General features: G+C 38.9%; 3 protein-coding genes across 3 annotated transcripts; all 3 read left to right on the top strand.

Annotated features, from left to right (window-relative positions):
• Positions 1 to 7,967: 7,967 nt before the first annotated feature.
• Positions 7,968 to 11,692, top strand: LOC139192217 (probable receptor-like protein kinase At2g23200). The gene has a single exon (XM_070813833.1). It carries the CDS (start codon positions 8,481 to 8,483, stop codon positions 9,474 to 9,476), a length of 996 nt encoding a protein of 331 aa, XP_070669934.1. The 5' UTR covers positions 7,968 to 8,480; the 3' UTR covers positions 9,477 to 11,692.
• On the top strand, positions 9,680 to 10,075 carry LOC103401457 (probable receptor-like protein kinase At5g24010). Its single transcript, XM_070812834.1, has one exon. The coding sequence runs from the start codon at positions 9,680 to 9,682 to the stop codon at positions 10,073 to 10,075; it is 396 nt and encodes a 131-aa protein (XP_070668935.1).
• Positions 11,693 to 11,933: 241 nt separating the features above from the next.
• LOC103425113 (probable receptor-like protein kinase At2g23200) lies at positions 11,934 to 14,800 on the top strand. The gene has a single exon (XM_008363187.4). It carries the CDS (start codon positions 12,036 to 12,038, stop codon positions 14,580 to 14,582), a length of 2,547 nt encoding a protein of 848 aa, XP_008361409.3. The 5' UTR covers positions 11,934 to 12,035; the 3' UTR covers positions 14,583 to 14,800.
• Positions 14,801 to 16,060: the final 1,260 nt, after the last annotated feature.

The following is a 16,060-nucleotide window of genomic DNA, read 5'->3' as shown; positions in this document are numbered from 1 at the left end:
TCTAATAAAAATGAGACACACATGTGTTAGTGAGCTCTATCTTTATTAGAAAAATGATACAAATGGTGATACAAATATGTGGTAAATATAGCATTACTTTATAAATTTAGAGAGAATTTTGATTGACATCCCTCTTTTTACCTGAGGTCGATAAAATTGGGTACGCCTAAAATGGGGCCTCTTCACATGGAAATTACTTTGAAATGGGCCCACATGTTGAAGTGGCCCAAATTTGATTGTTTGCAAGAAACGACGTGTAAATTGGACACACAAGGGTATGTCATTCCTACTCTCTCTCTCTCTATTATTTGTCAATTTGGAAAGTTCAATTGACATTTGGGCACCTACAAGAATAAACTGGTGGTTCACTTACTAACTTGTAATCAGATTGAGAAGAATTGAATTGAGGAGAAATTTAATTGAGGAAGAATCAGAATGAGGTGGAACCAGAATTAGATTTATGTTGAAGTTGTTTACTAAAACTGTCTGGAATCAAAGTAGGAATGATATTGATCTATATTAATTGTTTACTAATTCACATGAATCGGAATGAAAACTAATATGATTACTAAAATTCCCATAGTTGAACTAATCTATTTTATATGCTAATTATTTTTAATAAAACTTTTATTCTTTCAATTTTTTTTTTTTTAGTAGAAAGAACCAAATTCTTTTTTATTTTTTAGTATAACTTTTTAATTCTTTTTCTAGCCAAACGATAGATTTTGTTATATTAGATGTTAGATTAATCACCGATGGGGTTTGAACTCACGTCGTCATACAAGGACTCAACACCTTTCCACCACTATGGTAAAAGGCCATTTATAAAACTTTTTTATTCTTGGGTAACTACACACAACTACCTCAACTATTGGATCATTAACAGTTTCATACCTCATTTTTAAAAAGTTTCAATATCATACCTTATCTTTGAATTTGTTGCAATGTCATAACTTCCGTCAGTTGTCTGTCAATTCCTCTGTTAAATGCTGACGTGGCATGAGGCATGACTCACTTTCTATTAAAAAAATTAAATATATATTAACTAAATATTATAAAATTAAAATTTAACCAAAACAAAACAAACCTAGATCCCCCGTTAGGAATGGATGGGTTTCCGGGGGGGGGGGGGGGGGCGGGGGGAGGGGATCTAGGTTTGTTTGTTTGTTTTTTTATTTATTATTATTTTTTAATATTTAATTAATATTTTTATTTTTTAATTTTTTTAATAGAAAGTAGGCCCGCCTCATGCCACGTTAGCATTTAACAGAAGAATTGACAGACAACTAACGGAAGGTATGACATTGCAACAAATTCAAAGATAAGGTATGACATTGAAACTTTTAAAAAATAAGGTATGAAACTGTTAATGACCCAATAGTTGAGGTAGTTCTGTGAAATTTACCCTTTATTCTTTCATTTTTCTCTATCTCTCTCCCTCTCTGCCTCATCTTCTCCCGACCCACCCATTTCTAAAATTTGTCCTATCTTTCTCTGCTGCCTACCTACTGCTCGCCCACCTCATTCTAAAATTCCCCCTCTTTCTCTGCTGCTGATCCACCCCACATTTGTGAGGAACCTTTCATGCTCCCTCCCTTTATATCCCAGCCTTGATTTGTTTACAACAATTTTGAGTTGCCCAGTTGAGGCAGTGAGTGAGTTGCCTTGTAATTTATTTGAGCTTAATGAAAATGATAACATACCAATAGGAAAGGAGTCTTTTCCAAATGTTTTTTCACGAATGCGCAACGCCTCCAGGGCAAGCTGTTCCCGTTCCAAATGGTAGAGTGAAAAGGTGAGGTGTAGCATTGGGAACGAAGTTGCAAGGGTGTTTTCGGATATCAAAATAAGTACTAGGCCAGTTTGGGAAGAAAATTTTGAGTGTTGATGGTCCCTTTCTTCCGGAATTCAATTACCAACCATTTCTTGGTAATCAGATTCCGGGTATATCCGGAATTGAATTCTCCATTTTAGATGGACCCCACCTTTATTTCGATTCCCCAATTACAAGTAAACACATGAATGCTTTATAAGGAGTGCAATTCCATTTCCACTCACCCCGTAGAAATTTTTTACATTGTGACGAGAACACGAGTGGTACACCACGTGTTTTTATGTAAGTGATGAGAAATTTTATTTTTTAAGTTATTAACTTTTTTACACACATATAACATCATTTGTATAATAACACATGATGTACCATCCCGTGTGCCGAACACATTGAAAAATTTCTCCACGCCATACCCGTTTCGAAAGCACGCCATGAGGGTAAAGACTTGAAATTTGTACAGCTTCACAAAAGGGGATTCTTTTTCAACAGTTTCTGGCTAAAGGGCTGTCTTTGGGCTTTCAAAAGGTAGCTTAACTTAACTTGATCATGAATTTTGTAAACTAATTCAAACTGCAAAATTGATAATTCGAACTCGGTTGCATGTGGTAGCACATTCGTTGTAACCAATGTACGTCTACATCGAGATTAAAAGCTTGAGCTTTCATACCTGGTTATGTTCTTTTTCCTCCTTTATTTATCACCTTGAAGTTTGCATTACCCAATTTCAGTATTTACCGCTACTTCTTCTAGTAGCTTCTGTCTTGAGGAAGATGATGTGCCCAGGCAAGTATTTTCCCAAAAAAAAATTTGTTATGCTAATTTGAAATAATAAAGTTATATACTGGATTAAGTTGTGTGTTCTGTTGGTTTGGCATTAGTACAGCTTCATTTACGAGCATTTTTTCTTTACAATCCTGTTGGATAACCATTTCGTTTTTAACTTTTGGTTTTCGTTTTTGTATTCGCTTCTAATTTATTAAATAGCCAGGTAGGGTCCTAATAATGTAGTAAATGTAATCAAGTTCTTTGTTCTCATCCAAATGCAAAAGGTGTTAGTTTATAAGTGTATTTGCTAAAATATAATAAGAAGTCAGTTTTAAATATCAGCCCTTGGATCATAGTCCAAGTGTGCAGCTAAGATGTAATCTTAGATTAATTAATATTTCCTCTTGCTACATGTGCTAAGAATGTGCGAATGAATGATATAGTGTGCAGAGTTCGTTTCTTCTTCCCCAAGCTGAATTCTCTCACTCTCTCTCTAGATTTCTTACTCTCTTCCTTTCTTCAGTATTTATAAATTGATTGAAACACTCATACAAGATCATAGTCTGTATGCTAACATGGCCTCAGAGCCAGGTTTGATCAATTGATACTGGGCGTTTGGATCTGTGAAGAGTGTTACCCAGAAATCGTCGATTGTGATCTGAGTCTAACATGGCAGGATCGGGTAGTAGTGAGGTGAGAACACCGATTTTCAAAGGTGATAATTATAAGTTCTGGAGTATTAAGATGAAAACGATTTTCAAATCTCACGGATTGTGGGATCTGGTTGAGAAAGGTTTCGAGAGTTCAGATTCGAAGGATGATGGTGAATCTGATGGAAAGAAGAAAGAAAATGAGGAATCGAGCAGTATTGAGAAGCTACCTCTAGCTGAGAGACTGATGAAAGATGCTAAAGCTCTGGGTCTGATTCAAGGAGCTGTTTCGGATGAGATCTTTCCCAGAATTTCTTATGAAGAGGTTAGAAATGTTAAATTGCAACAAGAGTATCATGGTGATAAACAGGTTAGAAATGTTAAATTGCAAGGTCTTCATAGGGAATTTGAATATACAAGAATGCGAGATGATGAATCACTTTCTGTTTATCTTACAAAATTATTTGATCTGATAAATCAAATGCGGAGTTATGGAGAGGAGTTATCTCGAGAGAGGATTGTTCAAAAGTTATTGATTAGTTTGCCATCAGTTTATGACTCTATATGCTCTGTTATTGAACATTCGAAGGATTTGGATGTGATTGAGGTACAGGAAGTTGTGGCTTCCTTGAAGAGTTTTGAGCTACGTCTAGATAGACATTCTGAGCACAAAACTGAGAAAGCATTTGCTAGTCTCAATGTAAATCCCAAACCAGCTAAATTCACAGGAAATCAAAGTGCAAGGTATCATAAGAATTGGAAAGAAAAAGGGAAGAGGTGGGATAACAAACCGACTGATGGTGCTAGAAATCCTTGTAAACATTGTGATAAGCTACATTTTGGTGAATGTCGATTCAAGGGTAAACCAAAATGTTATAACTGTGATAAGTTTGGTCATATTGCAAGGGATTGTAATAGCAAGAAACCAGTGCAACAGCTCAATTATGCAAACAAGGTAGAATCTACACCCACCATGTTTTATGCTAGTAATCAAACTTTTACTAGTGTAAAGGACTGTGATGATGTATGGTATGTAGATAGTGGGTGTAGCAATCATATGACTGGAAGGGAGGATTTACTTGTGGATATTGATAGGAATGTAACTGCAAAAGTTGAAATGGGTACTGGACAGCTTGTTGATGTAACTGGTAAAGGGAGTCTTGTAGTTGAAACTAAACTAGGCAAGAGATATATCAAGGAGGTTATGCTTGTGCCTGGACTGAAGGAAAATTTGCTCAGTGTGGGTCAAATGATGGAGCACGGTTATTATTTGGTGTTTGGAGGTCACAAGGTGGAAATCTATGATGACAGTTCATATTCCAACATGGTTGCTAAAGTTCCAATGAAGGGAAATCGAAGTTTTCCAATGAAATTACAGACTGGAATACATATTGCTTTCAAGGCAAATGTATGTGCTTCTACTACTATGTGGCATAAAAGGTTGGGACACCTAAACATGAGCAGTTTGAAATTGATGCAGGAACAAGAAATGGTAGTAGGATTACCAGAAATCAAAGTAGCTAAAGGAGTATGTGAAGGTTGTGTTCTCGGCAAACAATGTAGAGAAGCATTTCCAAAGGAAGCCAATACTAGAGCTGCAATTCCTCTAAAGCTTGTGCATAGTGACATTTGTGGTCCAATGCAGACAACTACAAAAGCTGGAAATAGATATTTTCTTACTTTCATAGATGATTGTACCCGAATGTGTTGGGTGTATTTTTTAAGGCATAAATCTGAAGTTCTCAGTGTGTTTAAAAAGTTCAAAGTCACTGTGGAATTACAGAGTGGTTATAATCTGAAAAAGCTTAGGAGTGATCGAGGAGGTGAATACACTTCAATGAAGTTTAACAAGTTTGTTGAAGATGTAGGCATGGAAAGACAACTTACCACTCCATACACACCACAGCAAAACGGTGTGGCAGAGCGAAAGAACAGAACCATTGTGGAAATGGCTAAGTGTCTTATGTTGGAAAAGGACATTCCATTTGAATTTTGGGCTGAGGCAGTTAATACCTCAGTGTATATTCTGAATAGATGTCCAACCAAAGCCTTACATAAGAAGACACCTTTTGAAGCTTACAGTGGGAGAAAACCAGGAATTAAGCATCTAAAAGTGTTTGGTTCTTTGTGTTATGCTCATGTACCAAGTCAATAGAGACAAAAACTCGATTTGGCAAGCAAGAGGTGTATTGTCTTGGGATATGGTAGTTGTGAGAAGGGATATAGACCGTATAACATTGAATCTGGAAAGGTAACTATTTCCAGAGATGTTGTGTTTAATGAAGAAGCATGTTGGGATTGGAATGCACAGAAGGAAAGAAGGGAGAGTATCCAGATCATTGAAATGTCTGCAGGAGAACAAAACTGTGAAGGAAGTGCTTGTGATTCTGAAACACAATGTGAAGTCAGTGAAGAGAATGTTGGGTCAGATTTAGTTACTGAGTTATCTGATCAAGAAAGAGTGACAGGTCCACAGGATTTTGATCACACTCCTCTCAAGTATAGAAACATTGCAGAAATATATGAAAAGTGTAATCTGTGCATAATAGAACCCGAATGTTTTGAAGAGGCTGCCAAGGATGAATCATGGCAGAAGGCTATGGAAGATGAAATCTCTATGATTGAGAAGAATCATACTTGGGATCTTGTTGATAGACCATTTGATAAACCAATCATTGGAGTCAAATGGGTTTATAAAACAAAACTAAATCTGGATGGTTCAGTGCAGAAAAACAAAGCACGGTTGGTTGCAAAGGGGTACTCTCAGAAGCCTGGAATCGATTTCAATGAAACTTTTGCACCTGTGGTAAGACTTGATACTGTGAGAACCTTGGTGGCCCTTGCTGCACAGAAAGGATGGAAATTATTTCAGTTAGATGTAAAGTCTGCATTTCTAAATGGAGTGTTGAATGAAGAGGTGTATGTGGATCAACCATCTGGTTTTGTTATACAGGGCAAGGAAGACAAAGTGTACAGGCTCAGGAAAGCTTTATATGGTTTGAAACAAGCTCCAAGAGCTTGGTATGAAGAAATAAATTCCTATTTTGCAAAGGCTGGATTCCACAGAAGTCCGAGTGAAGCTACTCTTTATATCAAGACATCTCACAGTGGCATTCTTATTGTGTCACTGTATGTAGATGATATTATTTACACAGGGAGTTCAAAGGAGATGATAGCTGAGTTTAAAGGTGAGATGATGAGACAATATGAGATGACTGATCTAGGATTACTTCATCATTTCCTTGGTCTTGGGGTATTGCAAACAGATAATTACATCTTCTTGCATCAAAAGAAATATGCAAAGACTTTGCTTGAGAAATTTGGACTTAGGGATTGTAAGCCGGTTGCAACACCATTAGCTATGAATGAAAAACTTACAAAAGTAGATGGAAGTGATCTGGCAGATGAGACTTTATATAGACAAATGGTGGGAAGTTTGCTATATTTGACAGCAACAAGGCCAGATATTATGTTTGCAGCAAGCTTATTGGCTAGGTTTATGCACAATCCTACCAAGAAGCATATGGGGACAGCTAAGAGAGTTCTGAGATACATACAAGGCACTGTGAACTATGGAGTGGTCTATGAAAAGGGAAAAGGAGCAGTGTTGGTTGGTTATTGTGATAGTGATTGGAGTGGAAGTGAAGATGATATGAGGAGTACATCTGGCTATGCATTCAATCTTGGTTCTGGTGTGTTTTCTTGGGCCTCAATCAAACAAAGCAGTGTTGCTCTTTCAACTGCAGAGGCAGAATACATCAGTGCAGCAGAAGCTACTGCACAGGCCATTTGGCTAAGATTTGTACTCTTTGATTTCGAGGAAGAACAAGCAGAACCAACTAAGTTGCTGTGTGATAATACTTCAGCAATTGCCATATCAAAGAATCCAGTCCATCATCACAAAACCAGGCACATTAATCGGAAGGGAGCTGATTTTCACACACCTTTTATAGCTTTTCCCACACCCCTCTTTGTTCCAGGCCATCGGATTGAATAAATCAAACGAAAACAACGGACATGATTAGCCAGGGGTGTGTATAAAGCTATAAAAGGTGTGTGTTTATCATTTCCCTAATCGGAAATTTCATTTCATCCGAGATGCACTTCAAGATGGTGAGATTGATCTGGTATACTGCAAGACTGAAGAGCAGGTTGCAGATATATTCACTAAAGCTTTGGCAAGGGATCGATTTGAAGTACTGAGGACAGCTTTGGGAGTGATTTCAGCGCATCACTTAGAAGGGAGTGTTAGTTTATAAGTGTATTTGCTGAAATATAATAAGAAGTCAGTTTTAAATATCAGCCCTTGGATCATAGTCCAAGTGTGCAGCTAAGATGTAATCTTAGATTAATTAATATTTCCTCTTGCTACATGTGCTAAGAATGTGCGAATGAATGATATAGTGTGCAGAGTTCGTTTCTTCTTCCCCAAGCTGAATTCTCTCACTCTCTCTCTAGATTTCTTACTCTCTTCCTTTCTTCAGTATTTATAAATTGATTGAAACACTCATACAAGATCATAGTCTGTATGCTAACAAAAGGGTCACCAAACTTGATGCTAGTGGATGATATTTCAGTCAATTATGTAGTTGTCCTTCACAAGAAACATATGAAACAACCAAAATATCCTCTCCTGTATATCTACAGCCTATCAAATATAGAGAATATTTCCATGAATCTACCATTATTTTCCCATAAATTTTCTAAGTAGTTGGCATTTCAACTTCAAAGTCCACCACTTTTTCTGTTCCAAGTCTTCGTACTTCAATAATTTACATGGTCACTCAGATAGAACTCCATAGCCTACACACTTACAGAATTCAGCAACTTCATCAATTTTCCATGGAAAATCTTCGTATCCGTAAAATCCCTCTCCCTCTATTTTCTGTGCTTGTTTTTCTCCTCCATTTCTCATCCTTTCACTTTCCCTCGTTGGCTTATGAGCGCCCTGATAAGTACTTCATCAACTGTGGGTCAAATGCTAATGCCTCCCTCAATAACCATGTCTTCACTGCAGATCATTTCTTCCACTCGAAGGCAAGCAGCCCTATCAATGGCGGCAACTAGTCGAATCTTTACCTTACAGCAAGAATTTTCAGGCAAGAATCCTACTATAAGTTCAACATCACTGAAAACGGTACTTATTTTGTACGTCCGTATTTCTTGGCTTTCGCCTCTTCCTCAAGTAATCTCTTTGCCGCTCTTTTTTATGTTTCGGCTTTTCCTAATATGTCATGCTGTTGAAGAATTTCACTGCTAAGAATAGTAGTGGCAATTCTACGATAAAGGAGTTCTTTCTTGGCATTGATCCTGGCTCATTTAGGATATACTTTACGCCTCGTGGATCGTCTTTTGCATTTGTAAATGCCATTGAAGTCTTCCTTGCCCTTGCAAATTTCAGCCCTAAGAATTACACCAGTAGTTCCTCTTTAGTTCTACATACAATTTACAGGGTGAATGTTGGAGGTCAGGAACTCCGACCAGGTGAGGACACACTATGGCGAAACTGGGATTCTAATGATCTTTATCTGAAGAATTCAAACCCTGCAGAGGAAGTTGGACCCTCACAGACGCCTAAGTACCAGGCGTATGAATATGATGGTTTTGTTGCTGCTGCTAATGATTTTATTGCCCCAGATTTAGTTTACGAGACTGCCAAAGTAATGGACAATCGTAATAGCAACCCATCCACTTTGTTCAACATAACCTGGTCGTTTAATGTGCGCAAGAACGCTAAACATCTCGTCCGGGCACACTTTTGTGACCTTGTTGGCCAAATTGCCGACATTGTTTTTAACTTGTATTCAAATGGAAACTTCACTAAGAAGGTCGGTGGACTCAATTCCATTTTTGGCGACCTGTTGCCTTACTATTATAATTGTGTGGTGGAATCTGGGGAGTCTGAACTCATTAACATCAGCATAGGTCCTAACGCAAATACTAACACTAACAATTCTTATCTAAATGGACTGGAAATGTTGGAAATAATGGAGGAATCAGCACCAATTCCAAATATGAAAGAGCCCAAGAGCATAAACGTCAATGTTGTGGTTGGTTCGGTTCTTGGAAGTCTATGTCCTATCTGCATTTTGGTTGTCAGGTTCTTGTTCGATTTGAAATACAGAAAGGCAAAGCATGTTGAAATTCGGAATGGTTACCAATGCCTGCATTTGGATGAGGGAGTACCCACAACAGGTTCACTGAGGGAACGATTACTGGCTCCCCTATGACTTGTCTAAATCTTAGGTTGAAGATATCTTTTGCTCAACTTCAGCAACCAACGAACAACTTTGACACAATTTCTGATAGGTGCGGTGGCTTTGGGAACGTCTATAAAGGAACTCTATCAGATGGCAGAATTGTAATTGTCAAGCGAGGTAAGCAACATGAACATAGTTCAGGTCAAGGGCTTCTAGAGTTTGAAATAGAGATAATGGTTTTGTACAGGATTCGTCATCGCCGTCTTGTCTCCTTAATTGGGTACTGTGATGAAAGGTCTGAGATGATATTGGTCTACGAGTTCATGGAAAAAGGGACCTTGAGAGAACATTTATATGAATCAAATTTGCCTCGCTTGACATGGAGGCAAAGACTTGAAATATGCATTGGTGCAGCAAAGGGCCTTCATTACCTCCACAAAGGTGGAGCCGAAGGCATTATTCACCGTGATGTTAAGTCCACCAACATCTTGTTGGATGCAAAATGTGTCGCCAAAGTTGCTGATTTTGGCCTTTCAAGATCTGGTCCGCTTGATGAAACCCATGTCAGCACAAATATCAAGAGCACTTTTGGTTGCCTAGATCCTGAGTACATAAGACTCAACAGTTGACAGAAAAATCGGATGTTTACTCCTTCGGCGTTGTTCTCCTTGAGGTGTTATGTGCAAGACCTGCTCTGGATAGGAATCTACCAAGAGAGCAAATAAATTTAGCGGAATGGGGAATGAATTGCAAGAAGAACGGATTGCTTGAACAGATTGTTGATTCTTCACTCAAAGGTCAGATTGATTCTTCACGCAAATAAATTAGACAACAAAGAAATGCTTGCAAGAAGATGCTTATGATAGGCCTACAATGGGTGATGTACTGTGGGACTTGGAGTACGCGTTACAGCTCCAGCAAACAGCAAAGCATAAAGAGCCCCACGAGGATAGCACGATCAATGCTTCATCAGAATTCATATTGCCAAATGTTCAGCGTTTTGCTTCCCATAGCTCTACAGTTAACCAAGATGATATGACCCTTTACGGGGTGGATGAATTGGACACAGCAGCAAACGAAGTATTCTCATAACTGAAGATTGGTGATGCCAGATAAATCTGTGCTGTTTGTGAGGCATGAAAGTTAACCTTGTTCAAGTATCTATAGATTGAATAGCTATAAGTTCAGGTATGCCTTGTTAATTTTAGTCTTATCTTTGATAATTGTACTAGCATTGCTTTCCTATCGTTAAGATGGGATATGATCACATGAATTGTGTATAAGCAGAAGTTAACAAATTATATGATAAATCGGTAGTGACACTGGCTTGTTAAAAATATATTTTACTCCTCAAGCATTATCTTTTACTCCTCAACCTTGAGAATTACAACCGTAGTTTCCCTTTAGTTCTGCATACAACTTAAAAGGGTAAATGTTGACGGGCAGGAAGTCACCGGATACTAACACAACATGGAGAAACTGGGACAATGTGTCTAGCATACCTACTGATGTCAAAGAAGTGAAAACCCGGACAAGGTGTCTAGCATTCCTACCGACATTAAAAGATCAGGTGAACCTGGTAATGTAGTATTTAACCTGTATTCAAGTGGCAACTTTGGTGGTTTTGATTCCCCTTTCTCCTCCCAGCCAACTACTCGTTTCTACTATGATTTCGTGGTTAATTCAGATGAGTCTGAACTCATTAACGTCAGTGTAGGTGCTAGGACATAGTCTATAATAGAACAATCTTTCAAAATGGACTAAAAATGTTGGAAATAATGGAGGGATCAACTCCGATAACAAATTTCAAATAGTACAAATGTTGTTGTGGTGGGAAATAACGGAGGGTTCAATTGTGGTTGGTTAAGTGAGATGGTTGAGAAATGTCTGTTAAAGATTCTTGCAATAGGCCTACAATGGGGCGTATGTTGTGGGACTTGGTTTAGTGACCATCCACATCACTATTCACTTGACAAGCTCCGACACTTGGCTTGGGCTTACATGAACTTGTATCGTAGTTAGCACGATTTGTAAACCATAACAATGTCGTGTCAAAGCTTGACGGGTGAATACGCATGTGCTTGGCATGATAATACAAACGTTCTTCCCATAACTTATTACTTTATTAGCATGGCGTGATTGCAAATCTTCTCAATTTTGCACCTTCACATGTATTAACTCTGGGCTTGGGCTTTGAGATGTTTTTAGGCTTGCATGTGATATTTTTCGCTTTAACAGTACCCAAATAGGTACTTTAGCCAAAACGGTCTCTAAGGTTGACATAACTCCTCACTTTGGTTTCTAAGATTTGAAATCGATAAAAGTGATCCCTAAATTTATCCGCTATCAATTATTTTGGTCATTCCATAAAAATCTCTATTAATATGGACAAAAATGACAAAAATTACCCCTCACTTTAATTGGGCCAAAATGATTTGATAAAATTTGAGAGTATATCTACACGCTACAGCTTATCAAATTTAAAGGGTAATCTACCATTATTTTCCCTTGACTTTTCAAGTGGTTGGCATTTCAACTTCACAGTCCACCACTTTTTCTGTTCCAAGTCTTCCTACTTCAATCATTTACATGGTTACTCAGACAGAACTCCATAGCCTAAACACTTGCAGAATTCAGCAACTCCATCAAATTTTCATGGAAAATCTTCGTATCCGCAAAACCCCTCTCCCTCTATTTTCTGTGCTTGTTTTTCTCCTCCATTTCTCATCCCTTCACTTTCCTTCGTTGGCTTATGAGCCCCCTGATGACTACTTCATCAACTGCGGGTCAAATGCTAATGCCACCCTCAATAACCATGTCTTCACTGCAGATCGTTTCTTCCACTCGAAGGCGAGCAGCCCTATCAATGGCGGCGACCAGTCCAATCTTTACCTTACAGCAAGAATTTTCAGGCAAGAATCCTACTATAAGTTCGACATCACTGAAAACGGTACTTATTTTGTACGTCTGCATTTCTTGGGTTTCGCCTCTTCCTCAAGTAATCTCTCCGCTGCTCTTTTTGATGTTTCGGCTTTTCCTAATATTTTGAATTCTGGATTCATGCTGTTGAAGAATTTCACTGCTAAGAATAGTAGTGGCAATTCTACGATAAAGGAGTTCTTTCTTGGCATTGATCCTGGCTCATTTAGGATATACTTTACGCCTCGTGGATCGTCTTTTGCATTTGTAAATGCCATTGAAGTCTTCCTTGCCCCTGCAAATTTCAGCCCTAAGAATTACACAAGTAGTTCCCCTTTAGTTCTACATACAATTTACAGGGTGAATGTTGGAGGTCAAGAAGTCCGACCAGATAAGGACAAACTATGGCGAAACTGGGATCCTGATGATCTTTATCTGAAGAATTCAAGCTCTGCACAGGAAGCCGTATCCTCACAGATGCCTGACTACAAGGAGTATGAACTTGATGGTTTTGTTGCTGCTGCTAATGATTCTATTGCCCCAGTTTCAGTTTACGACACTGCCAAAGTAATGGACAATAGTAGTAGCAGCCCGTCCACTTTGTTCAACATAACCTGGTCGTTTAATGTGCGCAGGAACGCTAAACATCTCGTCCGGGCACATTTTTGCGACCTTGTTGGCCAAACTGCCGACATTGTTTTTAACTTGTATTCAAATGGAAACTTCACTAAGAGGGTGGGTGGACCTGAATCCATGTTTGGCAACCTGTTGCCTTACTACTACGATTTTGTGGTGGAGTCTAAGGAGTCTGAACTCATTAACATCAGCATAGGTCCTAACACAGAAGAAACTACCACTAAAAATTCCTTTCTAAATGGACTGGAAATGTTGGAAATAATGGAGGAATCAGCACCAATTCCAAATATGAAAGAGCCCAAGAGCATAAACGTCATTGTTGTGGTTGGTTCGGTTCTTGGAGGTCTGTCTCTTATCTGCATTTTGGTTGTCGGGTTCTTGTTCGGTTTGAAATACAGAAAGGCAAAGCATGTTGAAACTTCGGAATGGTCACCAATGCCTGCATTTGGAGGAGGGAGTACCCACAGCAGGTTCACTGAGGGAACGATTACTGGCTCCCCTATGACTTATCTAAATCTTGGGTTGAAGATATCTTTTGCTCAACTTCAGCAAGCAACGAACAACTTTGACACAAAATTTCTGATAGGCGAGGGTGGCTTTGGGAACGTCTATAGAGGAACTCTATCAGATGGCAGAATTGTAGCTGTCAAGCGAGGTAAACGACATGAACATAGTTCAGGTCAAGGGCTTCCAGAGTTTGAAACAGAGATAATGGTTTTGTCCAGGATTCGTCATCGCCATCTTGTCTCCTTAATTGGGTACTGTGATGAAAGGTCTGAGATGATATTGGTCTACGAGTTCATGGAGAAAGGGACCTTGAGAGAACATTTATATGAATCAAATTTGCCTCGCTTGACATGGAAGCAAAGACTTGAAATATGCATTGGTGCAGCAAGGGGTCTTCATTACCTCCACAAAGGTGCAGCCGGAGGCATCATTCACCGCGATGTTAAGTCCACCAACATCTTGTTGGATGCAAAATGTGTCGCCAAAGTTGCTGATTTTGGCCTTTCAAGATCTGGTCCGCTTGATGAAACCCATGTCAGTACAAATGTCAAAGGCACCTTTGGTTACCTAGATCCTGAGTACATAATGACTCAACAGTTGACAGAAAAATCGGATGTTTACTCCTTCGGCGTTGTTCTCCTTGAGGTGTTATGTGCAAGACCTGCTCTGGATAGGAATCTACCAAGAGAGCAAATAAATTTAGCGGAATGGGGAATGAATTGCAAGAAGAACGGATTGCTTGAACAGATTGTTGATTCTTCACTCAAGGGTCAGATTGATCCTAGCTCGCTAAGAAAATTTAGCGAGACAACAGAGAAATGCTTGCAAGAAGATGCTTATGATAGGCCTACAATGGGTGATGTACTGTGGGACTTGGAGTACGCGTTACAGCTCCAGCAAACAGCAAAGCATAGAGAGCCCCACGAGGACAGCACGATCAATGCTTCATCAGAATTCATATTGCCTAATGTTCAGCATTTTCCTTCCCATAGCTCTACGGTTAACCCAGATGATATGACCTTTTCCGGGGTGGATGAATCGGACAAGGCAGCAATGAAGTATTCTCACAACTGAAGATTGGTGTGCAGTTTGAGAGGTGTGTAAGTTAACCTTGTTCAAGTATCTATAGATTGAATAGCTATAAGTTCAGGTGTGCCTTGTTAATTTTAGTCTTGTCTTTGATAATTTTCCTATCGTTAAGATGGGATATGATCATATGAATTGTGTATAAGCAGAAGTTAACAAATTATATTATAAATAAACTAGTTTTCCTTTTTGGGAGTTTCACCTCATTACCCCCAGAGGAGTGTCTTACTTTTGAGATAATGTTAGATGATAAAATTTCTATACTAACAAGACGGTATTCTAATTAAATTACTCTAATTTACGGGGAGGGATATTAGAACTTCGGTGCAAAGAGGCGAGCACATTGCTCCTGACCAAATTGGTCTAAACCAACCGTGGAACCCATATCCGTATATCTTCTCTGCTTGTTCTTCTCCTCCACTTCTCATCCTTTCACTTAGTCTCCGTAGCTTATAATATCCCAGATAAGTATTTTAGCAATTGTGGATCAGATGCTTCTGTGAACCTTACTGGCTGGAAGTTCATAGGAGATGTGACTTATGATTCCTTCACCTCAAACGGAAGCACCGCTTCCGAAGGCAGGAACCAGTTTCCAGATCATTCAGTCCTACTATCTAGCATACAGCTAGAATTTTCGGGCAACAATCCTACTACGAATTCGAGATCACTGGAAAAGAGACTTATATTGCACGCCTGCATTCTTCCTTTTCTCTTCCTCCTCAAGTAATCTCTCCACAGCTGTTTTTGATGCTTCGGCTTTTCCTGATATATCAAATTCTGGGTTCAAAATGTTTAGCTATTTCTCTGCTAAGAATAGTTGCTCCTCTCCTATGACAAAGGAGTTCTTTCTCGGCAGTGACCCTGGCTTGTTAAAAATATATATTACTCCTCAAGCATCATCTTTTACTCCTCAATACAGCTTAAAGGGTAAATGTTGAAGGGCAGGAAGTCACACCGGATACTCACAGAATATGGAGAAACTGGGACAATGTGTCTAGCATACCTACCGAGTCTATAATAGAACAGCCTTTCTAAATGGACTGAAAATGTTGGAAATAATGGAGGGATCAGATCCGATATCAAATGTCAAAGAGTACAAATGTTGCTGGTGTGGTTGGAAATAATGGAGGGTTCGATTGTGGTTGGTTTACTGAGACGGTTGAGAAATGTCTGCGAAAGATGCTCGCGATAGGCCTACAATGGGGAATATGCTGTGGGACTTGGATTATACATCTAAAGATCCAGCAAAACAGCAAAGCATAGAGAAGAACGTAATTTTGAGGACAGCACAGCCAATGATTCACCAACGGCATACATATTGCTAAACGTTGAGCGTTTTCCTTCAGTTAATTCTGCAGTTAAAACAGATGATATTGTTCTATGAGGGGACGATGAATCGAGGGACACAACAGCAATCCAAATTTTCTCCCAATTGAAATTTGGGGATGCCAGATAACTTACAAGTT

The sequence above is a fragment of the Malus domestica genome, chromosome 15, assembly GCF_042453785.1.
Source record: "Malus domestica chromosome 15, GDT2T_hap1".
NCBI classification, from domain to species: Eukaryota; Viridiplantae; Streptophyta; class Magnoliopsida; order Rosales; family Rosaceae; genus Malus; species Malus domestica.
The sequence above is the reverse complement of the archived record's forward strand: the minus strand, read 5'-3'. Positions and strand labels throughout refer to the sequence as shown.

Coding starts and splice junctions, on each gene's coding strand:
- LOC139192217 (XM_070813833.1), top strand. CDS start 8,481: ATGCTGTTGAAGAATTTCACTGCTAAGAATAGTAGTGGCAATTCTACG.
- LOC103401457 (XM_070812834.1), top strand. CDS start 9,680: ATGGTTTTGTACAGGATTCGTCATCGCCGTCTTGTCTCCTTAATTGGG.
- LOC103425113 (XM_008363187.4), top strand. CDS start 12,036: ATGGTTACTCAGACAGAACTCCATAGCCTAAACACTTGCAGAATTCAG.